At 36.5% G+C, this 25679-nt stretch overlaps 2 protein-coding genes across 14 annotated transcripts in view; one reads left to right on the plus strand and one right to left on the minus strand.

Annotated features, from left to right (window-relative positions):
• The window catches only part of IQCB1 (IQ motif containing B1), a 47957-nt gene extending 43606 nt beyond the window's left edge, over positions 1-4351 (minus strand). For 4 of the 10 annotated variants that reach the window (XM_082394926.1, XM_082394917.1, XM_082394923.1 and 1 more), the window contains exons 1-2: positions 4243-4349; positions 3625-3707 (exon numbers count right to left, since the gene is read on the minus strand). The gene's annotated coding sequence lies outside the window, so the exon portion shown is untranslated. Of the gene's footprint in view, positions 1-3463; positions 3579-3624; positions 3708-3836 lie in introns of those variants that run through there. The other 6 variants (XM_082394924.1, XM_082394920.1, XM_082394919.1 and 3 more) reach the window with 6 other exon arrangements.
• A 61-nt stretch (positions 4352-4412) lies between these two features.
• Positions 4413-25679, plus strand: part of EAF2 (ELL associated factor 2) — a 51098-nt gene continuing 29831 nt past the window's right edge. The window contains exons 1-4 of one of the 4 annotated variants that reach the window (XM_082394992.1): positions 4413-4621; positions 10933-11027; positions 19040-19176; positions 21240-21385. In XM_082394992.1, the coding sequence (XP_082251118.1) occupies positions 4513-4621; positions 10933-11027; positions 19040-19176; positions 21240-21385 (487 nt within the window). In that variant the 5' untranslated portion in view covers positions 4413-4512. Of the gene's footprint in view, positions 4622-10932; positions 11028-19039; positions 19177-21239; positions 21386-25679 lie in introns of those variants that run through there. The other 3 variants (XM_082394993.1, XM_082394995.1, XM_082394994.1) reach the window with 3 other exon arrangements.

Below are 25679 nucleotides of genomic sequence, written 5' to 3' on the forward strand. Positions count from 1 at the left end.
TCACTGAAGGAGGAATTAAGCATGTCCTATGTGACTCCGCTGGGAGAGGACTCTTGGAAGTTTGCACCTGTTCTCCTCTGAATTTCATCTCATGTGCCTTCTCCCTTTGATGATTTTCTTTTGTATCCTTTTAGTGTAATAAATCATAGCTATGATTACGATTATATCCTGAGAACTATGAGCCCTCCTAGCAAATTACTAAACCTGGAGTTGGTCCTGGGGATTCTCAACACACAACTCAGAAATGTTATTATAAGATAACCAAAGCTTGTTTATAAATAGCATAGTGAATAAATCGATTATCTTAAAAAAAAATCCACATCCCAATTCAATTTGTTGCTAAAACTTTTCTTTAAAAAATTTAAAGAAAATTAAATTCTTTTAATTTAAGCATTCAAAGCTCAAAGATACCATTTTAAAAAAAGTATAATCTTAACTTATTTATAATTAATAAATACTAACATATATTAAGTGCTTACTATGAATTAAGCACTGTGCTAAGTGCTTTCATATGCATTATCTCATTTAATCCTCACAACAGGACTATGAGGTAAAGCCTTTAATCACCTACATTTTACAGATTAAAAAAAAGTAAAGTTTGAAGAAGTTAAGAAACTTGTCATGGTTCCACCAGCATGTGGTGGAGTCAGTATTCAAATCCAGATCAGTATGAATCCAATTTCCATTACAATGTTCATTATATTCCTTCCCACACAAAAGAGTAAAGAAACACAAAACACATTCCCAAATAACCTACTTCTCACTTTTTAAGCTATTATTCTTCATAACTGGCACCAGGGTTCACCCTTTATATTAAAGAGTTGGGAACTTCCCTGGTGGTCCAGTGGTAAAGAATCCACATTCCAATGCAGGGGATGCGGGTTTGTTTGATCCCTGGTTGGGGAACTAAGATCCCACATGCCGCGGGGCAACTAAGCCCACACACCACAACTACTGAGCCCACACGCCTCAACTAGAGAGCCCGTGTGCCGCAAACTACAGAGCCCACATGCTCTGGAGCCCACGCCACAACGAGAGAGAAAATGTGCAGGCCATGACTAGAGAGAAGCCCGCATGCCGCCACGAAGAGCTCCCGTGCTGCGACGAAAGATCCCACATGTTGCAACTAAGACTCGATGCAGCCAAAAATAAGATAAATAAATAAATAAAATAAATATTGAAAAAAAAAGAGTTGGCCATAATACAGGATCCAAAAATCATTCCTTTTTAGGTAAAATACACATCATTAAAAAACAAGTTTTCTGGAAACATTTTTAAAGAAAGCCCAGCACAACTCTTGGCACACTAACTTTCTAGGAGAGTGGATATAGTTATCTCATTCTTTCCAATGGCTGCATTATGCTATGCTTCCTTTGTAAGAGTGTATCAAAATATATTTAAACATCTCCTCTACTGGAAGTCATTCAGAGTGTATGCTAGTACAAGCAATGCTGCAATGAATATCAAAGTATATGTCTTAGGTACTCATGATAGTACTCTGTGGGATGAATTCTTCCCTTGCAGTCAGATGGTCGGGTGGCAGGACACATATTTTAAAATTTTTGATTAGATACCAAATTTTTCTCCAAAATGGGTGTTCCAATTTACACTTCCACCAACAATGTATGAGGGTGTTCATTTTACTATGCCTTCAATAGTACCTAATGTTATATTTTACATTTTTGTCAATCCGCTAGGTGAAAAATGGTATCTCCTTGTTTTAATTTTTATTTCTTTGATTATTAGGGAGGTTCAGCACGTTTCATGTTCACTGGCCATTTATTCTTTTATATATTTTCTCTTCACATACCTCACTTTTTCTATTGGCTTCTCTTATTCTTTTGTAGAAGCTTTAAGTTTTTCATACATGGATATACACCCTTTATCTTTTATATTGGCTATAAACACTTTATCCTCATCTGTCGTTTATTTTTTAAAGCTTGATTATGGTTTTACTGTAGTTTTACAATTTTTATGTAGTCAAGTATAACAATCTTCCCTCTATAACTTCTGCCTTTGGAGTCATGCTTAGAAAGGTCCTCCCTATCATAAGAGCTAAAATATAATCTCCTAATTTTTTCTACTGTTTTTATTATTTTGTTTTACTTATATCTTCATAAACATACAACTTTATTTATATCTTCAATACAAATGTAAGTTATTTTTGTGAGTGGTTTAAGATAGGAAGCTATAACAGATGAGGTTACAGACTGGTGAAAAAAGAACAAATGCACATAGCTGTCATAAATTTCTGAGATAATTTATCATGAATGGATACAAGAGAAGCAATCTGAAATGTCACTTGGGTATATTTTTAGATTCTATTTAGTTCATTAGTCTATTTCTTTCTTCCTGGGCTAGTACAACATATTTCATTTAGATATATGTTTAGAGAAAATTCACATTAGAAGGTAAGCTTCACAAGGGCAAAACTCATACCATTATTGGTGGCTGCCTTCTTACCTCTTTGGTTCACTGTTATATTCCCAGAGGCTAGACTAGCGCTTGGCATGTGGTAGGTACTTAGTATTTATATATGTTGAAACAATGAATAAATGCACAAACTTTGGGTATTCCAAAACCTCAATTTCTTGATGCTCTGCTTTTCTCCTGGTTATAAAATGGAAACCTCAGACTTCTGGTTGAAAGCCTTTTTAAAGTAAAATAGATTCACAACACTGTTCTTGCTCTCTGGCTAATATAAGAAAACATCACTAAAACATCATCACCACCACCAAACATGCGTAGGGCTCTATGATAGACCCAAGGTTCACAAAGATTTTATATAGGACAGATTTCCTGCTCACATTCTGGCTAGGAAAGAAAAGTATACACACAGACCCATATACACACATACGTAAAATAAAATAATTATGTAAAATACATTACATGCCAAACAGGTGACACAGATGATAAGAATAAAGACCACAGAGTCAGAGGACAGGGTTTCCATGAACAAGCTTTCTTACCTGTAAACAAAATAATAATTCCTACCTCCTAGAATAATTCAAGGTTTAGAAAAGAAGGCAGCCACTAAAGATGGCCCTAAAATGTTGCATGACAGTAAAGTCTCAAAAATAATAACCATTCAGAGAGCTTTTACTTTATCCCATGAATTGTTTTAAATGCTTTCTTGTACTAACTAATTTAATCCTCTCAACAACTGTAAAGTATAAGTACTATTATTTTTTCCTCCCATTTTAATGATGAGCATCCTTAACTTTGGTTTGCACAAAGTCATATTGTATAGAGTATGAAGCTGGGGTTCAAACCCAAAGATTCTGGCTTTAGAACCCAAGTGCTTAACTACCACAGGGAACAGTCTTAGTACACCTTAAAAGAGTAGAATTTGGACAAGCAGATAGGCTGAGAGAGACACAGGCATCTACCTGCCTGGAACAATAAATTACAAACCTGGCGAAGGTAGCAGTTAAGTGAGAAAGTTTTCTGATTACGTAATTACCCTGAAAAACCACCACTGTTATGGCAACCATTTGTAAACCTTCTCTTGGAGGCTTCTCTTCTAATACAGCACTTCTCTCATCTTTACCCTTAAACTCACGAACTTTTGACAGGAAAAAAGAAGAAAAAAGACAATTATTTTTCAATTATTTATGCTATTACCCTGCTGCCAGAGCACAAGGTCTGGCCTTGATCTTTTGGGAATTCCGTCTTCGGGGCCGTGCCGTTACCGCCGCCACAGATCACTGTGAAGAAGATAAAGAAGGTAACCCAATGCAATCCAGCTGCAATAATCCTAAATATCTGCAGTTCCAAACTTTGAAACTTTTTTACCCGCCCCACTTCCCCCCCTCCCTCTATCCCAATCCTTATACCACCAGGAACTTCCTCTGGAACATAAGGTCAAAAAACGATTGCTGAGGTAACGGCGTCGCCTCCAGTCAGGGCCACCGACCGCGTCTCTGAGGCCACGGGCGTCTCTACTCCGGATTCTAGAGCCGGCTTTCGTGCTACCAGGCCTTGGACAAGACACCAGGCCTAGTGACCAGGCTCCGCCCCTCCCCCGCCTCAGTTTCCAAACCAGATCTCCACAGAAAAGGCGTGGAAAAGGCCGATTCTCCCTTTAAGAGCTCCTACAAGACGGGTCGCTTGGTCCAGAAGCCTGCGGTCCGGGCTTCCCGGTATCCCGGGGCGCCCTCCTTCCCCAGCCGCTCCGTCAGATCGGCTACCTCCTTCCTGCCTCGCGTTGCTCCGCCGAATAACCCCGCTCCCACCGCTCACCTCAGAAATGCGGCGTGCCAGAGTCTGCGTGCGTCGCAACGTGGGAAATGGAGCCCCGCTGCAGGACCAGGAGCCTCGGGGCCAAGGGGCGGGGCGCCCCTCTCCAGGAAACCAATCAGCACGCGAGAGGCCCGGTGGGACTGCGCTCGTCGGCCGCGGGGCGGAGTCTATGGTGGCTGCGCCCGCGGTGGCCAAGCACCTCTTCTTCAGGCTGAGTTGGCAGAGGGTAGTGAGCGCCGGTGGCCGAGGCAGAGTCGGAGCCGGAGGAGAATGATGAATGGAACCGCGGGACCTTCGCATATTGACAGTCGCGAGCGGGTTCTCAAGTTAGGGGAGAGTTTTGAGAAGCAGCCGCGCTGCGCCTTCCACACTGTGCGCTGTGAGTGAGGACGACCCCCGGGGAAAGGGGGGGAGCTCTGGGTATGGGGGTGCGGAAGCACAACTCTCTCCAAGTCGTGTTCGCACAGACCCCCCCCAACCCCTTATTCTATGGGAGAATGGGGTGCCCAGCGCGACCCGCTGCCCTGTCCGGAGTGCTAGGGGGCCGGTGGAAGCAGCCTGGTCGAGCAGGTGTGGGTAATTCTGAGCAGAGAGATTTAGGTAAGACCAGCAGGTAGAAAGGGACGCTTTGTGGAGGAGGTCTACAGGGGTGACTATGGGTGGAGTCAGACGTGACTGGCGGATCATGCAGAGGTGGAAAGGAAAGTACAGTTGACCCTTGAACAACGCAGGGGTTAGGGACGTCGACCCCGCGCAGTGGAAAATCCACGGACTCCTATCTCGGCCTCAAAAACGAAGGAATCGATACATGACTCACCCAAGGTCCCGAAGCTGAAACCGTTTGGGTAGAATCAGGACTCAAACTATAGTTTTTTTGATTCCACGTATTGTAATCTCTAATGGAACACAAACTTTTCCCCACACTTCGTTAATTTAAGGATCTGTAAGATGAAAATACAGATACTCTATTTATTGGAAAAAATCCTCATGTAAGTGGACCCGTGCGGTGCAGACCCGTGCGTGTTATTCAAGGAACAGCTGTAATAAGGTGACAAATGGAAGGGGGCAAAGGGAAATGGGAAGGGAAAATGCCTTTAGGTTGGTAGGAAAACATTCTCTCCTTTCTTCACTTTTGGTGTCTGACTGATGAGGGTTCTTATTTAATGTGTTCCTGGAGAAAGATTCTGGGCCATTCTAATAATCTGTATCTCTTTTGGACCCCTGATTTCATTCAGTCACTTATCAAATACTGATTATCACTGTACTGAAGGGTGTGTTATGAATTTATTAGAAAGATACTTAACCCCTGTGATTTCTCCTTTTGGTTTCCCTTTGTCCTCTGGAACTAGTTTTGATACATTTTTCTCTTCTATGTTGTTGAGGTAGAAAATGGAACTCTTTTGCTTTAATAGTTGGATGGTGTAGATTCCAGGAAGGAAAATATAGTATATTATGATTTGGTATGTAAAACATTCATGTTTTGCATAATAGCTCTCATAGAATTATAGAGTGGGAAGGAAACTTTGAGATCACTGAATCATAACCTCTTATTTTTCTGTGGCCAAACTGTAAAGTAAGTATTTTTTCACTTCCTCTTTCTAGCCCTGCCCTTCCTTAGTGTCTCATCATTCCACCCTTCTCAGTCATTCTGTCCTTAGACTGTTCAGAGATCTTTATGGTTTTTACTCTGAAGTGTGCCATGCTTCAGTTAAAACTCACATTCTCCAAAAGTTTACTTAAGTTGTACACAATCTAATTACAGTAACTCACAGTAAAGGTATGAAGAACCAATAGGTTTAACTCTCCAAGGATATATTTACATTTTATGAAAGGATTTTATTAAGCAAAATTAATATCCGGTTGATAGAATAAATGGGGGCGATATTTGCAAACAGATCTTCAACACTGTCCCTTCTTTACCATACTTTGTGGTCCAAGACCTTGAAACAGCTAGTGCTGGCTGTGCAGTTTCTCTCCTTCTTCAGTCCCATTTTCCAGAAGTATGATATAGTTCTTATCTGGTTTCTCCATGCCTTTCTCTCAAATAATAACTTCCCTCTCCTTTCCTCTTCTTTCTCAGGTGTACAGTAATCTTAGTATCAATTTTTTTAATGATAAGGTTTGAGATTACACGAATTTGCTCAAGAATCTATTTCCGTGTAACTTGGGTATATAGTCTCTTTTTAAGGGCATAAGCCCCAAATTAAGTGAATAAGAAATAGCCTTCGAAAAGCACTTTGCAGGTGCTCAAAGCCTTTTATTTATAAAAGTTCTCAAAATGCTGGAATCGTGTCTTCAGAATCAGAGTATCAGATGATCCTGTTACAAGAATGAAAATAAACAAAACAACAATAATAATAACCACAAGAAACCCAAATGTTTGAATACACCTGTAGTCCTGTGGAAGGCATCAGAAAGGTTTTCTGCCCTTAGTTTTATTCTTGTTGAAGCAGACAGAACCTTTCTAAATTTATTAAAAGAAAACCAATCATTATCCTTGAGGATAGGTTCATTTCCCATATGATTCTCATCCTTAAGGACTCAGAGTGAGGGATGGAAACTATAGACTTTCATACAGGCAGGTGGATATGTTTTATTTATTTATTTTTTTAATTGTACATTTTTCTTTCTGGAAACCAAAAATGTTTAGTATTTTTAATTATCACTACTACATATAAAGATATGTTTTTTCCTCAGGGAACTGAAGGAGAACTTTGTTTCTATTTTCAGAAAAATATACTCATGTTTAAGCTCTGTAATGAAGTAGAACAGAAATACACACAGATAATACATTAATTTCAACTTTTTATTAACTATGTAAAATAGACAATTCACTTTAAGTTGCTGAGCTCATCTTATCTATAGAATGAAGCAATAAATTCAGCCATTCTATCATTTTTTATTAAAATTATAAACTGCCCTTAAATTGATAGGTATGTGAAAAATACAATATTTTCAATATCAGTTTTACGTAATGCTTGAAGCTTTCATTCATTCACTAAATGTAAATATCTTTCTAAATCTTCTTTTTTTAACAGGTAAGGCTGTAAAGATATATATTGAAAGTATCGTGATAATTTGTAAGGATGGTTCAAATATATTTTAGCATGACATTTATTTATTTATTAAAAATTTTTTTATTGAAACATAGTTGGCATACAATATTATGTGAGTTTCAGGTTTCCTACATAATGATTTGACATTTGCATACATTATGAAATGATCAAGAGAAGTCTAGTAACCATCTGTCCCCATACAAAGTTATTACAATATTATTGACCATGTTCCTTATGCTGTATATTATATCCCCATGACTTGTTTCTTATGTAACTGGAGGCTTGTACCTCTTAATCCCCTTCAGGGTGGACCTAATTTATAACAAACAAATCAATGTTACCTGGGAGAAAGTAATATTCTATCTTTATGTACTTGGGTAATTATGCCTGTTCAATACACTGAGGTTTTGGAAAAACCTGGATGTGAATTCTGACCTCCACCACCTATATATGTAATGTAACTTTAGGAATATTCTCGAAGCTTTCAGTCTCAGTTTTCTTAAATGTAAAATGGTAATTATAATATCTACATTTCAGAGTTTCAGGATTAAATAAGATAGTATAAACAACCTAGCACAGTTTCTGGTGCACGGTAGAGAAAAAATAGTAGTCACCATTATTATTGAAGGGTTATATTCATGTGTGTATGCAGAGTGCCAATAAATGTACTTAACCTAGACTTTCAAAAAGCATTTATCAGGGCTTGGCAGTAAAACCTATCAAAAACATAGTCTGGCATGTGGTAGGGAAGATGTGGGATGTTCTGTAAATGATAAACTTAATGCTTAACAGCAGATGCTTCACTGGGTAGAAGAGTTTGAGCAATAGAACCCATTAGAATTAATTTTGGATTTGAGCTAGTACTAGTTTTACAATTTATAACCAGATAAGGGAATAAAGATTGAAATTCCTAAGTTTGTAAATGGCACCATTTTTTCCTGTCATGAAATGATGAGCTCATGGACGGTGACTACAGGAAGATTGTCTGAGGCACCAAGTGGAGCCACTCCCAAAAAACTGGTTGTTAAGCTTTGGTATGAGCAAACATTAGAAAGTACACTAATGAAAAATAGGATTAAAATTATATTTACAATTAATGTTCTCTGCTTAGTGTGGTATACTGGAAAGGGTATGGGTTTTGGAGTTAGTTGAATTAGTTTAGATTCCAGGAAATAAATTTATGTTACTAATTGTGGACTCTTGTGAAGATATTGACATTGTGTGATGCTACAGCCAAAATAGTCAGAGAAGTGATCAACAATGATAGGAAAAGTGTTGAGAATAAAGCAGGAAATGTTTTTCCACTCTTTATGTAATATAAGTAATTGTATTGTAAACCTGAAGAAAATAACATAGATGAAGGAAATCCAGAGAAAATAAATAAATGATAAAATTAGTGGTGAGGCTTCCAAACCAAGAAGAACCGAAAGAAATAAACTAGTCTGGAATCATTCCAACTTAGAAGAGAATACATTTGACATTAGAAAACATATGGAAAGCATGAACATGAGATTATTCAACAAATTCTGTAGTTCTAGAGCTATGTTTAACCCCTTGAATCTCAAAATTTGTATACTTAAAAAGAAATTTCTTGTATGAAGGAAATAAAAGACAACGCTACTTAATATAACAAGTAATAAAATGTGGAATTTATTCTAACAATAATAATTAGAAATATAAATAGGTTCAGAATAGTTTTGATGGACTTACTGGTTATAAATTCCAGCTTATTAAGCAAAGCTACAGATATTTTGAGTACATTTCTATCTGTTATTGGTATCTCGTATACTATAGGGATTTATGCATAGGCTTCAAGGGCTTGTGAATCCCTAGAAATTATATAGTATTTGATATGTATGTTCATATATGCATTTTTTAAGCATGTATTACTTTTTTAAAAATTAGTTAATTAATTTTTGTATTTTTGGCTGCATTGGGTCTTTGTTGCTGCATGTGGGCTTTTCTCTAGTTGCATCGAGCGGGGGCTACTCTTTGTTGCAGTGCGTGGGCTTCTCATTGCGGTGGCTTTGCTTCCCTTGTTCTGAAGTATGGGCTCTAGGTGCACGGGCTTCAGTAGTTGTGGCACACGGGCTCAGTAGTTGTGGCTCATGGGCTCTAGAGCGCAGGCTCAGTAGTTGTGGTGCAAGGGCTTAGTTGCTCCACGGCATGTGGAATCTTCCTGGACCAGGGCTCGAACCCGTGTCCCCTGCATTGGCAGGCGGATTCTTAACCACTGCACCACCAGGGAAGTCCCCATATATGCATTTTTATGCAGAGAGGATCTGTAGCTGGTCTATAATTTTCATCAGATTCCGATAGGGGCTTATGACTATCCCTCATCTCCTAACACCACCCCTCCAGACACACGCATATACACAAAAGTTCGGAACTGTGGATCTAAGGCAAAGAGGCTATATAATATGGAATGGGTAGAGTGTGTGGCTTGAGTTCCTGGCTTATCTTTTACTGGCTTCATTACTTTAGAGGAGTTCACCATCAGTAAAATATGGGTGAGAATATTCAATTCAGAGAGTTGTTGTGAAGATCAAAAGTAATGATATATTATAAAGAAAAAGAATCTGTTTTTAAACACTAAAACAGAGGTTATAGATTTACCCTATCAGCTGATTTGACTTTAGAGATGCTTTTTTTGACCCACACAGTTGTTGTTTTAACATGATTTGGTTGTAAATACCTAAAAATCAAGATCTTTTATACAAAAATCTGGATTACCAGCCTCTATTTAAAAAAATTCAGAAGATAACCTGGCAACAGCAAAGGAATTCTGTATCAGAATTATTATCAGTCATTGATATATATATATTTTTTTAATTTTTGAATTTTATTTTATTTATTTTTTTATACAGCAGGTTCTTATTAGTCATTGATGTATATTGATGTGAATTATTTTTAAGTGACTTTCATATCTTAGAGGTTTTTAAGCTTGCTCAGTTTGTGAAATATCTTAGCACCCTGTGTTTTCTCTAGGTGATATATTTTAATGACATCATTTGAATTATGATCTAATTCAAAATGAAAACTTATTTTAATTTCTTCTGACGTGGCAGATTTGGTTAAATTTACACATCTTTTAGTGGTGTATGTATCCATGAAAAACTCAAGCTGTTAAACTGAATAAGCTTTCTTTAAATTTTCCCCATGAATGTGTGTTTGCTGTGTTTTCGTTCATTTTGTATTCTTCTAGGACAGCAGACAAGTGGTAGTAGGAGCCCAAGATGGTTTAAGAAAAATTTAGGGGAGAAAAAAACCTGAAAATTGAAGATGTTCTACTGATACTGGTTTTTAGCAAATTGTCAAGATACTGACATTATTTCGCTTTTAGCAGTGGAACATCTTAGTCTAGTTCATCTTGATCTAAACAGGATCCCAAGGGATCATGAAGTGAGGAATACTGTTTTAGAGTGTAGCTATTTCTTTTTTTCTCAGAATTATACATACACAAATAATCTGGATTGTATTTTGTTTGTTTGCAATATTAAGACTCTTCTAAGCCATTTTAATTACTGGCTGTTGAAAAATGATTTATCACTCTGAAACATGCTCATATTTTTGATGTCCAGGTATTCAGGTATTCTTCCATCTTATAAAAACCAGTATCTATATCTATTTTTAGATGACTTCAAACCTGCTTCTATTGACACTTCTTGTGAAGGAGAGCTTGAAGTCGGCAAAGGTGAACAGGTGACAATTACTCTACCAAATATAGAAGTGAGTATTTCCATATATTTAAACTAAATGGGTGTTTTTACAGGATTTCCACTAAATTTAAATGAAAATAATTGTACAATTCATGTAGTGGTAGTCAGTTAAAGAAATTAATAAATACAGCAAAGCAAAAAAATCATATTTTAAACTATCTTAAGGAAAACAATCTTAAACTCTTAAAATTTACTTTGTAAGTTTCAAGAACTATCATATTAAATGATTTGAAACAATTGGAGGTCTAAACAGATATTTATTAAATCACTATTATGAGCCAAATTTTGTTCTCCAAACTAGGAATAATAACATATGCCCTGACATCTAGTCCTAATCTGTTACAGCAAACAGACACATAAACATCTATCTAGTGCTATAGATTAGAACAGAGACAAAATTCTGTTTAAGCACATAAGTGGAATTAGATACTCTGCCTGGTGGAATCTTGAAAGGCTTCACAAAGCATATGCTATGTGGGCTGAGACTTAAAGGACAAGTGGAATTTCATCCGTTATAAGAGGAGTAGAATATTCTAGGCAAAAAGAACAGTATGTGAAAGGCTCCAAATGGAGAAAGGACAAGTGGAATAAATGAATGAATGTAGTAAATTACAGAATAATGAAAAATGATTGATAGGAGTAGAGACTGGAAAGGTAGATTGGGACCAGATTATAAAGAATCTTTTATGTTGTAATGTAGAATTTGGAGATTATGCCATAGGTATTAGAGAACCATTAGAGGTTTTTAAGCAGAGAGCTAACATGATTAGATTTGTGCTTTGGGAGTGATTTTAACAATGACTTAGGGAATGGATTGGAAAAGAAAGAGACTAGGTCAGGGAGGCCTTTACCAAAATTTTGCCCATTTCAAAAATTTTCAGATATATCAAAGTAACACTATCAAATACTGTTTACATAAATATGCAAGTTCTTTGTTGTATGCTCTAGTTTTCTCAGTCCTTGAGTTAGAAATTTCTTAGCATTCAACTTGTTTCTTTTTCCTTTTATACTGACTTGATCTATTCTCAAAGAAAACCAAGACTAACTTTATACTCTAACATAGAAAACACTGGACTTTCTGCGATTTTTTTACATTTTTTTAACTTTTGTAATAGGAATGGTTTTGTGCTAGTTCATCCACATTCTCTTGTATACATTTATGAGATGGCTTGCCATGGTTAGAGGTATAGCAAGCAAGCTCTCTATCCTCTATTTAGCCTTCCATCTGTTTCTTTTTGTCTGTCAACACTATATATTGAGACCCCACCTTTATGTCAGACTATATGAGTTGCTGCCTCTGAAGGTTTCCCTAATGTTAATGAAATTTGTGGGTGCATTTTATTGTATATTTCTCATTTGCTCCCTTAGAAATTGAAGAAAATGAAAAATCAACTCAGTCTGAGACATTGTAGATAAGTAAGCCTTTGTATTACTCTGTTATTAAAAAGTGTTCAGATTCTGGTGTCTCTAAAATAGTTTGGATATTAAGTACCCAATAATCTAAGGCTTTTTTTGCTTTATGAGGTTTATTAAAGAAAAGCCCAAATCATTCACTTAATCTTAAAAGTTATTGAAAAACCTCAGGTGGATAACAGGCACCACCTATTATCCTGGTCTCAGATTATAGGATTATTGATCAGTGATGATTGGTTTGCAGAACTTTAGTTGAGTTCTTCTTTGCCACGTAGCATATTATTTTCTCAAATTGCAATCCTCCCATCCTCATCCTTTGCATTCTCTTTCTACTCCAAGCAGATGGGGATTCTTACATTTATTAATAAACCTTTTTCATTCACACATAATCCTGCTTTAATCAAGAGTTACCATCTACCATGTGTTCGATTTTGGTCTCAGTTGAAAATACTTCTTGAAGGAATGACAACTATAGGACGAAAATTTCAAGCTTCAAATTGTAAATTTATGAAATAGCAGAGAAATCATTTGGGAAAAAGTAGTTCCCTCCCCACCTCAGCCCACCAGAGATATGTCCAAAATGACTATGCCTCAATATTTTTGTGTGTATATGTGTGCATGAGAAAGGGAGACGGATGGACAGACAGACCATATATGCATATACTTTCTGTGTGGTAAGTCCTTTGCTAGGTAGCTGTTAAGAATGCAGAGGTAGGGACTTCCCTGGTCCAGTGGTTAAGACTCCACATTTCCACTGCAGGGGACACGGGTTCGATCCCTGTTGGGGGAACTAAGATCCAGCATGCCACGTGGCGTGACCAAAAATAAAAATAAAAAAAGAAGACAGAGGTAGACTGGACGTGGTAGGTGTCCTAAAAAATATTATCATTTAATGAGGAAGATAGGAGATAATTGATTAAAATTTAGTAATGTAAGGACTATCATAAAGGTATACACAGAATATTATGGGAGTACAAAAGAGAGACGATTCAGCCTGGGGAGGGAGAGGAGACATCAGGATATGCTGTCTTGAAGATGAGTTGAAATTACCCAGGTGAAGGAAAGCGGGAAGAACCTCTTAGAGAAAAGAAAGATGTGGGCTAAGACAAAGCAACAAGAGTGTGTTACATTTGAAGAACTATATATAAGCCACTATGGCTAGGTAAGAAAGGGTGCATATGGAGACATAGTCGGAGATGGTATTTAGGAATCAGATAAAGAAAGGCCTAATGTGTAATGCAAAAGAATTTGAATTTTATCCTGTGAATCTTTCAGATAGCTGGAATGGAAGAGAATTGTTAAAATTACCACTTGCTAAGAGCAATTTTTTTTTTCTGCTGGGCCTACAATCCTTGAACAATTGTGAATAAGAATAGAAATTATATTCTCAAATTTTGTGGGTTTTTTCCCCCTTCATTAAAGAACTTCTTCAAATAAGTAGGAGGTTTACGTTTCTTCACAGTTCTTAATTTTGTGGGTATTTTGTGGAAATGTAATGATTATTAGTTTGAGGCATTTAGATTCTCCTATTTTCTTTATCAACTTGCCTTCATCATCTTGGTGAAAATGCCTAGAAGCTTGGAGGCATTCCATAAAATAGACTTTTTATTACACTTTTTTTTTTAATTTTATTTTTATTTTTGGCTGTGTTGTGTGTGTCTTTGTTGCTGCGCGCGGGCATTCTCTAGTTGCGGCGAGCGGGGGCTACTCTTTGTTGCGATGCGCGGGCTTCTCATTGCTGTGGCTTCTCTTGTTGCAGAGTACGGGCTCTAGGCACGTGGGCTTCGGTAGTTGTGGCACGTGGGCTCAGTAGTTGTGGCTCACAGGCTCTAGAGCGCAGGCTCAGTAGTTGTGGCACACGGGCTTAGTTGCTCCGCGGCATGTGGGATCCTCCTGGACCAGGGCTCGAACCCATGTCCCCTGCATTGGCAGGCGGACTCCCAACCACTGCGCCACCAGGGAAGCCCCTATTATACTTTTAAGAGTACCTTCAGGTTCTGGTGGTTCTTCGATAGGGTAGATTTTCTAATTCTCATTCCTCTAGGTGTTCTTTGGTAGTATCAAATAGAAGAAACTAATAAAAATGAAGACTGTTAAGGGGGTTAATATTGGGCATTTACAAATCTCTCTTTTTTGTAAACAATTCTCTATGGTTGAGTGCTATAAAATTTCAAAATGTTGAATATTGAAAGGAAAAGATTTACTTGACTGTTATGATTTGTCATTGGTGTTGTCCAGTTTGGCATATTTTTAGTGCTATCTTGTGGGATACTTTTGTGGGCTTTGATGAAATAGCCCACAGGAAACTTCCAGCTACACTTCCTATTATGCAATGAGTGCATCTCTAGTGGTTGCTCAACAACTTTAGCCCACAAACCCTGGACCTGTGAGAGTTCCATATGTCTGATGACTACTATGCCACTCTAGATGACCCTGTTGGTCAAAGTCCCTTCCAAGATGAACCTAGTCTGATTCTTTCCATTGAGTTTACTTAGCTTACATGGGAAAATAGCCTACCACATTCTTGGGACTTCAGCTTATTTTAGGACTTGACTCCTATTTTAATGTCCTATTACAGTTATACTTCTAAATGAGTTATATTTTTATCATTGTATAATAAACCTTTTTTACCCTGTTTCTGTGATTTTAAGCTTAAATACCACCTTGTTTAATATTAATATTGCCAACTTTGCTTTCTTTTTGTTTGCATGTTCATGGAATCTTAGTGTCTCTTACTTTTATTTAGCTTACATTTTAAGTATATCTTTTGTTAACAGAATATTCTGTTTCATTTTTAAACCCATTTTGACACTTTCTATTTTTTTTTTTTAATTTATTCATGGCTGTGTTGGGTCTTCGTTTCTGTGCGAGGGCTCTCTCCAGTTGCGGCAAGTGGGGGCCACTCTTCATCGCGGTGCGCGGGCCTCTCACTGTCGTGGCCTCTCTTGTTGCGGAGCACAGGCTCCAGACGCACAGGCTCAGCAATTGTGGCTTACGGGCCCAGCTGCTCCGCGGCATGCGGGATCTTCCCAGACCAGGGCTTGAACCCGTGTCCCCTGCATTGGCAGGCAGACTCTCAACCACTGCACCACCAGGGAAGCCCCAACACTTTCTATTTTTATTAGGAGAATTCTATCCACATTTAGTTCAAAGTTTTGATACTTGATTTTTATTTCTATCATCTTATAGTATGTGTATTAGTTATTTTAATTTGTTTTCTTTTTTTTGTTCTTTATTAGTTTCGTCAAGCGTCTCTTCTTTCTTTTCTTTTTCTTTGTTTTCCCTCATGTTACTTTGGGAGTACTATTGTACTCTTCCATTCCATTACTGATTACTTTCCTTTCCTGGTATTCATAATCAGGCATGATCAGATTTGCCTGTTAGCAGATGGGAAATAAAACTAGAAGGAGAGTAGGGAGGAGGATAACAGTAATCTAGGTGAGCTGATGATTGGGTTCTGAAGTTGGGTTATAGCAGTAATCCTGGAGGTGGTAGGATGTGTTCCATAGTTATTCAGAGGCAAAGAGAGTTTATATGCTTCGGAGTTTCCTGGTACCTTAATAGTTTAACACCCCTTTCTTGGAATATGAAATAAGAGGGCAGAAATTGAAGTTTAAAATAAGAATGGTGCTCAATTTAACGAGGAAAAAGTTTAATTAAAAAAAAACTTGTTCGGGGCTTCCCTGGTGGCACAGTGGTTGGGAGTCTGCCTGCCAATGCAGGGGACACAAGTTCGAGCCCTGGTCTGGGAGGATCCCACATGCCGCGGAGCTACTGGGCCCGTGAGCCACAATTACTGAGCCTGCGCGTCTGGAGCCTGTGCTCTGCAACAAGAGAGGCCGCGATAATGAGGCCCGCGCACCGCGATGAAGAGTGGCCCCCGCTTGCCACAACTAGAGAAAGCCCTCACACAGAAACGAAGACCCAACACAGCCATAAATAAATAAATAAAAATTAAAAAAAAAGATTTAAATTAAAAAAAAAAGTCAATGACTCAGCTACTTGCCTTTAAAAAAAAAAACAAAAAAAAAAAACTTGTTCAAAGTATAGAAGGCAGGTACAGGGATTGTGAAAGGCTTATTTAACTTGTTATTTATGGTAAAAATGTTCATATTGTTCACATTCAACATTCATTGAGTATCTGTGAAGAGCTTGATACTTCAGGTGCTAGGAGCAATAAAAAATTTCTAATCCAGTCCTCCTCCTTCAGAAACTCAGAGTACAATAACATATTGTATTTTTAAATGTTTTCTATTCTAAGTAAGAATACAAGTATTTTTTAAGAAGAATATATTACATGACTCTCTTAAATGTAATTTGGAGCCCTTGGGTTGCTATTCTGGGGTATCTTACTCACTTGTTTTTAGTCAAGACGTTTGAAAAATATACTTATCAGCCAAGTAGGCCCAACTTAGTTTTGTCATGATCATGCTTCTGGCTCTCTACCTTACCAGGGCTTCAGCTAAGTGCTCGGCATCTCACTCTTCTAGGGCCACTCCAGGTATGTCCTTATCTATGTGCTATGCATGCTTGACTTCCTGTAGATCATTTTTGTTTTAGAAAAACTTGTTCCTTACTTTTGGTTTCATAATTTTCTCTCCCAACCTCTCAGAGGTCTCTAACCTACCCCTTTTTTATGGCATCCTCAATTACCAAATTTATCTCATACTCCTCTGGTAATGTGTTAAGCCTCTAATGATTGTTAACTTTTAAAATATGATATCCCCTGGGACTTCCCTGGTGGTCCAGTGGTTAAGACTCTGTGCTACCAATGTAGGGGGCCTGGGTTCGATCCCTGGTCAGGGAACTAGATCCCGCATGCCACAACTAACAGCCTGCATGCCTCAACTAAAAGATCTCGCATGCTGCAAAGAAGATCCCACATGTGGCAATGAAGATCCCACGTGCCACAACTAAGACCCGGCACAGCTAAATAAATAAATAAATAAATATTTAAAAAAATATATGATAGGCCCTTTAGTCTTTTTTAGAAGTCACCTTTTTCTAACCTGATCTAACATTACTATTGTATTTGGCAAAATTATTATAATCAGTGCTTTAAAAATTTAATGTACTTTTATAAAGTTCAAAACCAAGCAATTATAACAATATATTATTTAGGGATACATATATGTGGGATAAAATAAGAGAATGAGAAACATAAAATTCCTTCAGGGTTGAGGGAGGCAGGGACAAAGGATAGAAGAGGAGCATAGGTAGATGTAGGTTATTAGTAATGACCAGGATTCTTTAACCTTTTATTATGGAAAATAGAATAGTATAATGAACCCCTATGTACTTACTGAGCTTCAACAATTATCAACATTTTGCTAATCTTTTTTTAATAGAGCTTCCTACTTTTTTCCTGGCATATTTTAAAGCAATCGCAGACATTCACAAATGCTTATGTATGCATCTCTAACTGATAAGGATATTTTAATTTTCACCTAAGTACCATGCTAACCATGCTATTATCACACATAGTAGAATTAATTGTAATACTTGGTCCATATTCATGTTTTCATGATGGTTTCAAAAATGTCTTTTTTCAGTTTTTCTCCCTAGGAATCCATATAAAATCCCTATATTGTATTTTTATTTATTTATTTTTATTGAGGTTAATTTACAAAGTTCTGTTAGTTTCAAGTGTACAGCAAAGTGATTCAGTTATACATATATATTCTTTTTCAGATTCTTTTCCATTATAGATTATTATAAGATATTGAGTATAGTTCCCTGTGCTATACAGTAGTTCCTTGTTGTTTACCTATTTTATATTCCTATATTGTATTCTGATATTATGTTTCTTATCTCTTTTATTCTATAAAAGTCCCTCCCCCCTTTTATGCCACCGGTTTGTTAGAGAAACCAGGTTAATTGTCCTAGAGAATATACCCACATTCTGGATTTCAAATTACTTCTGTCTGGGATTATGTAACTTGTTTCTCCTTCCTCATATTTCCTATAAACTGGTAGTTATTTCTAAAGCCTTGGTGAGAGTTAGATTCTTTGTGGGTTTTTTTTCAGGCAAGAACACTTTATAGGTGATGCTGCATACTTTCTTTTATATCACATCATGAAGCACATAATGTCTGGTTGTCCCACTTTTAAGGACGCTAAAATTGATCAGTGAGTTTAATGTAACATATGTTCCCTGATACATTCATTTTCCTTAATCTGCATAGGGAAGCACCCCTTTAATAAAATGCCAGATTTAAAAAATTAAATTTAGGAAGGAAGAAGACGAAGGGTAGGAAATATAACTCAGGACTTTTGTTCCCTTATTGTAAAGTATATTGGTTGTATTAGAACTGAATCCCAATTTCCTATTGTAGACCATGTCTACAAAGATTTGTGAAACAAATCTTTACTGGCTCAGGGCAGCTGCTTCCTCTGTTCCCTTTCCTCAAGACAGCAATTTTGAGATCTCAGCCTCTCTTCATCTGTCTTTTTTACTATACTCCTTATTGCCAGAGTAGTAAATTTAGGCAGTTAGGTGACTTGAAGTACAGTATATCAATAGATTGAGAAAGGCAGAAGATCTCAAAGGCCCTCTCAACTGAATTTCTATGATAAATTTCAAGTAATAATAATTAATTTTTTAAACAGGGTTCAACTACACCAGTAACTGTTTTCAAAGGTTCAAAGAAACCTTACTTAAAAGAATGCATTTTGATTATTAACCATGATACTGGGGAATGTCGACTAGAAAAACTCAGCAGCAACATCACTGTAAAAAAAACAAGGTATGTGGTTAATGAAATAAATTATTTAATCATCACATAAATTGCTAAGAGAATGTCAGTGAAAAAAGTTATTGGATTAAGTCACACTATTACATAAGGGTTATTTCTGTGTGGTACAAAAATGTTTTGATCTTTTTCCAAGTTTAAATTTGATGAAGATCCTTTAGCCAGAAGCTTTTACCATTTCTCCCTATGATATTTAAAAGCTTGTTTTGTTTCTAAATGTTTTCTTATGTGTAGGTATATCTTTTATTCTACTGTAGATACTTTTGTAGAACTGGACTAAAAGGAGCCATTACACATTCTCCAAAATAATTTCATTATCAGTAGTAAAATTTTATCAAGCACTTAGAAAATGTGAGGCAAGAAAAAGAATTTCCTATACAAATACTAACCTTAGAACTTTCACATTTTAATTGGATTAGCAGATAATTCCATTAAAAATGTCAATAAGAGAACATAGCCATCTCAAATTTTTTTTTTTGGGGAACTAGGCAGTGCATTAATTAACATGTAGTATACTCTAAAAGCCATACAAATAGTATAGATAAAAATTGTTCTAGGAATTAAAGGAAGGGAGACATTATGGTTCATCGGAGCATTCAGGGAGCCCTTACTGATGTACCTTAAGAGGAGGTTGAGATTTAGGGCTTTTTTTTCCCCCAAACATATTTCATGATAAGGATTGCCTTTGGGTGCTTGTTAAACAAATGAGTTCCTAAATTCAACTACAGATCAGGGAAGGAGCCCAGGAAACTTTTTTTTGTTTTTTAATTATCCCCTCTTCCCAGGTGATTTTTATTTGTAGGAAAGTTTGGAAAATACTGATTTAATTGATCAGAGAGAACATGAGGATGTAAACAAGACAGGAATATATCTGACTTATTTGGAATCTATGAATAAGACTTGCTTGAATAGAGCAGAGGTTTGTTTCTTTCCCTGTATACAAGTATAGAAAGTGGGGTATGAGGTTGGAAGTAGACTAGAGGTAAGGTTATAAAGGTAGGTTGCCTTCAATATTAACTATGAAATTAGGACATTGTCTTTTTTTTTTTTTTAATTTTATTTATTTATTTATTTATTTATGGCTGTGTTGGGTCTTTGTTTCTGTGCCAGGGCTTTCTCTAGTTGCGGCAAGTGGGGGCCACTCTTCATCGCAGTGTGCGGGGCTCTCACTATCGCAGTCTCTCTTGTTGCGGAGCACAGGCTCCAGATGCGCAGGCTCAGCAATTGTGGCTCACGGGCCTAGTCGCTCCGTGGCATGTGGGATCTTCCCAGACCAGGGCTCGAACCCGTGTCCCCTGCATTGGCAGGCAGATTCTCAACCACTGCGCCACCAGGGAAGCCCAGGACATTGTCTTGACGGTGGTTGCATATTAAAGTTTTTTTAACCAGGGATCGACATGCTTACATTCTTGTTTTGAAATGTAAATCGACCAAACAAATTGATTTAAATGAAACAATGTGGGAAAGAGAAAAATGCACAAACCACAATTTTTTAGAGTAAGAATGAAGAGAAAAGTGAAGTTCTAAATACTTTGTGAAGGAAGAACTAACAGGATTTGGTGACGAAATGGGAGAGGCAAAGTCAAGCATAGTTGTGTTATATACTTTTTTTTTTTTTAAGTATTGAAGGGAAAGTATACGAACCTCCTTTGATAACATGTCTTAACCTTATGAATGAGAAATGTGGGAGTGACTTAATTTTAACAGAAATGATAATTTCAGAATTTAGGGAATATAATGTATCTGCTATACTCATGTATAATTTCATTTTATTTTAGTCATTTGTGTATGTCTTATCTCTTCAATTTTGAGCAGTGGTTTTTTTTTTATTCACATGTGTATCCCTCAGTGGATCTGTGTGTATGCCATGCCTATAGCAGGGATCAATAAAGGTTTGTTAAATAATGAATTAAATTAATGCTTTAATCCTTGAATATCATTTTAAAGATCTCTAAGAAAAAGAATAAGTGGTCGATTTTAGTAGCTTTGTAAGTTGAAATTGTTGTTATATTGCAATCATCATACCTGTTTTGACCTTTTGATTTTCTTAACTGCAGAGTTGAAGGAAGCAGTAAAATTCAGTATCGTATAGAGCAGCAGCAGCAACAAATGCGGAATTCAACTAGGACTCCCAATCTTGTAAAACATTCTCCATCGGAAGACAAGATGTCCCCAGCATCTCTGATGGATGATATTGAAAGAGGTAAAATCTATGAGTATGTAATGGCCCTTTAAAAGAAATTATTAATAAATGTTAAGTGAAATTTTTCATTTTAATTGATAAGGGAACTAACTGTAAAATTCTAAAAACATAATGTTTTTTGTTATGGTTCTAGGGGAAAAGTGTAGTTTATGATTTAGAGTATTATGTACATAAGCCTGTGTCTATATAACAGAATTTATATTTTTTATTATTCAGGGGAAAAAGTAACTGTTTAGATATGTGTAACTGGAGTTTTCTTCTTTTTGACAGTTGTGATGATTCCAGTTTAGTCCTTCACAGCGTCTTCTTGTTGAAGTTTTTTTATGTGTAGCCAGACTATAGATGTCTAAGATGTAGCCAAACCAATAGTGAAGTGAGGAGATGTAGTAAGCCAAAGCAGCAGGCAAGTTCTTCTGAACTGCTGCTCACTTCTCAGCAGGAAGGTGCTTCTAGAGAGGCACAGTCTTTTTGAAAGTAAGGAAACTTAAATATCCATTTTTTTCTAGCTGCAGTTTGGGTGTTTATGTTATAGTAATTGTGGTAGGAGTAAGATCCTGGTCACCAAAGTTTATTTGTTTCTACGCTTTGCCTTCATAACTTGCATATAGCTCTCCATTTCCACTTGCCCCCTTCTAGGCCCAGTATAGTATTAGCTCCCTAATATATTAGTGTTCCCTTTACAAACAATAAGGAAAATATAAGCTCAGAACCCTTGTTGCTACAAGGGATCTTGAATTTTATTTTATTGTTATATCTGCTTCCAAAATGGATTTGAATCATTATATCATTTTATATATGTGTACAATAAAAATCTGGACCAGAAAATTAAGATACTGGAGGGAAGAGGAAGCAAATTTGCTAATTATTAAAACATTAAATTTATATCTGAGCTTCCTATCCACTAATAGAAAACTGAAAACTTTAGTATATTTTGTATTATCTAAGAGGTTCCAAAGACTTGGACTCTTCCCTGCTACTAAATTCTAAAAGGAATTCATCATATGGAACCTGTTCTTCAGAGAATTAAACTGTATAGTACCTTCAACTATAATTTTGCAATACAAAAAGAAGTTCCTCTATGTGGCAGGTTTTTAGCAGAGACCTTAATAAAAACATTGTATTGTAGAATATAAGTGAAGGTAATCCAAGCATAAGATCTAACTTTGTATAAGAATTTACCTTGAGATGTTTGCAGAGCATGTTCCTTAGACTATCTTCTTTTAAATATTTTCTTAATATTTGACCCTACTATGCCAATGCCTACTGCTATGGTTGAAACACTTTTAAGTTTATGATTAGATGTCTGTCCGCTTTACTACTGTTTCTCTTGTTTAATTTTTACATTTACCTGTTTGGGCTATCTGGAATTCTAGTTTAAGAAATAAGAATCTAAATTTCCTTCCTCCCCAACAGTGTAATTACATAGATATTGATAGAGAATCAACAAATATAGTATTGAAAAAGAGTAGCAATATCCATTTTTTGAATAAGCCAATATTTCTTCTGCTGATATGAAAAGCCATTTTTTAAATTCAATTTTTATTTTATATTGGGGTATAGTTGCTTTACAACGTTGTGTTAGTTTCAGGTGTACAGAAAAGTGATTCAGTCATACATATACATGTATCTATGCTTTTTCAAATTCTTTTCCCATTTAGGTTATTACAGAGTATTGAGCATATTTCCCTGTGCTATGCAGTAGGTCCTTGTTGATTATCTATTTTATATATAGTAGTGTATATATGTTAATCCCAAACTCCTAATTTATCCCTCCCCCACCTTTCCCCTTTGGTAACCATAAGTTTGTTTTCGAAGTCTGTGAGTCTGTTTCTGTTTTGTAAATAAGTTCATTTGTGTCATCTTTTTACATTTCACATATAAGTGATATTATATGATACCTGTCTTTCTGTGTCTGACTTACTTCTCTTAGTATGATAATCTCTAGGTCCATCCATGTTGCTGCAAATGGCATTATATCATTCTTTTTTATTGCTGAGTAATATTCCATTGTGTATATATACCACATCTTCTTTATCCATTCATCTGTCGTTGGACATTTAGGTTGATTCCATGTCTTGGCTATTGTAAATAATGCTGCATTGAACATTGGGGTGCATGTGTCTTTTCAAATTATGGTTTTTCTCCATATATGCCCAGGAGTGGGATTGCTGGATCATGTGGTAGCTCTATTATTACTCTTTTAAGGAGCCTCCTTACCTTTCTCCATAGTGGCTGTACCAATTTACATTCCCACCAACAGTGTAGGAGGGTTCCCTTTTCTCCACACCCTCTCCAGCATTTATTGTTTGTAGACTTTTTGATGATGGCCATCCTGACTGGTGTGAGGTGATACCTCACTGTAGTTTTGATTTGCATTTCTCTAATAATTAGCAATGTGGAGCATTTTTTCTTGTGCCTTTTGGCCATCTGTATGTCTTCTTTGGAGAAATGTCTGTTTAGATCTTCTGCCCATTTTTTGATTGCGTTGTTTATTTTTTTTGATATAGAGCTGCATGAGCTGTTTGTCTGTTTTAGAGATTAATCCCTTGTCGGTCGCTTCATTTGCAAATGTTTTCTTCCATTCTGTGGGTTGTGTTTTTGTTTTGTTTATGGTTTCTCTTTGCACTGCAAAAGCTTTTAAGTTTATTTTTAGGTCCCATTTTATTTTAAGGTCACATTTGTTAATTTTTTATTTTATTTTCATTACTCTAGGAGGTGGATCCCAAAAGATATTGCTGCAATTTATGTCAGAGTGTTCTGCCTATGTTTTCCTCTAAGAGTTTTATAGTATCTGGTCATACATTTAGGTCTTTAATCCATTTTGAGTTTATTTTTGTGTATGGTGTTAGAGAATGTTCTAATTTCATTCTTTTACATATAGCTGTCCAGTTTTCCTAGCACCACTTATTGAAGAGACTGTCTTTTCTCCATTGAATATTCTTGCTTCTGTCATAGATTAATTGACCATAGGTGTGTAAGTTTATTCCTGAGCTTTCTATCCTGTTCCATTGATCTATATTTCTGTCTTTGTGCCTGTACCATTCTGTTTTGATTACTGTAGCTTTGTAGTATAGTTTGAAGTCAGGGAGCCTGATTCCTCCAGCTCCATTTTTCCTCTCAGGATTGCTTTGGCTATTTAGAGTCTTTTCTGTTTCCATACAAGTTCTGAAATTTTTTGTTCTAGTTCTGTGAAGAATGCCATTGGTAATTTGATAGGGATTGCACTGAATCTGTAGATTGCCTTGGATAGTATAGTCATTTTGACAATATTGATTCTTCAATCCAAGAACATGGTATATCTTTCCATCTGTTTGTGTCATCTTTGATTTCCTTCATCAGTGTCATAGTTTTCAGAGTACAGGTCTTTTGCCTCCTTAGGTAGGTTTTTTCCTAGGTATTTTATTCTTTTTGATGTGATGGTAAATGGGACTGTTTCCTTAATTTCTCTTTCTGATTTTCATTGTTAGTGTATAGAAATGCAAGATATTTCTGTGTATTAATTTTTTATCCGGCAACCTTACTGAGTTCCTTGATAAGCTCTAGTAGTTTTCTGGTAACATCTTTAGGATTTTCTATGTATAGTATCATATCATCTGCAAACAGTGACAGTTTTACTTCTTCTTTTCCAATTTGGATTCCTTTTATTTCTTCTGCTTCTCTGATTCCTATGGCTAGGACTTCCAAGACTATGTTGAATAAAAGTGGTGAGAGTGGACATTCTTGTCTTGTTCCTGATCTTGGAGGAAATGCTTTCAGCTTTTCACCACTGAGTATGATGTTAGCTGTGTGTTTGTCATATAAGGCCTTTATTATGTTGAGGTATGTTCCCTCCATGCCCACTTTCTGGAGAGTTTTTATCATAAATGGGTGGTGCTGGATTTTGTCAAAAGCTTTTTCTGCATCTATTGAGATAATCATATGGTTTTTACTCTTCAGTTTGTTAATGTGGTGTATCACACTGATTGATTTGCAGATACTGAATAATCCCTGCATCCCTGGGATAAATTCCACTTGATCATGGTGTATGATCCTTTTAATGTATTTGTTAAATTCGATTTGCTAGTATTTTGTTGATGATTTCTGCATCTATGTTCATCAGTGATTCTGACTTGTAATTTTCTTTTTTTGTGGTATCTTTGTCTGATTTTGGTATCAGGGTGATGGTGGCCTCATAGCATGAGTCTGGGAGTGTCACTTCCTTTGCAAGTTTTTGGAATAGTTTCAGATGTGTAGGTGTTAACTCGTCTCTAAATGTTTGATAGAATTCACCTGTCATGCCATCTGGCCCTGGGCT

The sequence above is a fragment of the Balaenoptera borealis genome (assembly GCF_965194805.1).
Source record: "Balaenoptera borealis genome assembly, chromosome: 5".
In the NCBI taxonomy this organism is placed as follows: Eukaryota; Metazoa; Chordata; class Mammalia; order Artiodactyla; family Balaenopteridae; genus Balaenoptera; species Balaenoptera borealis.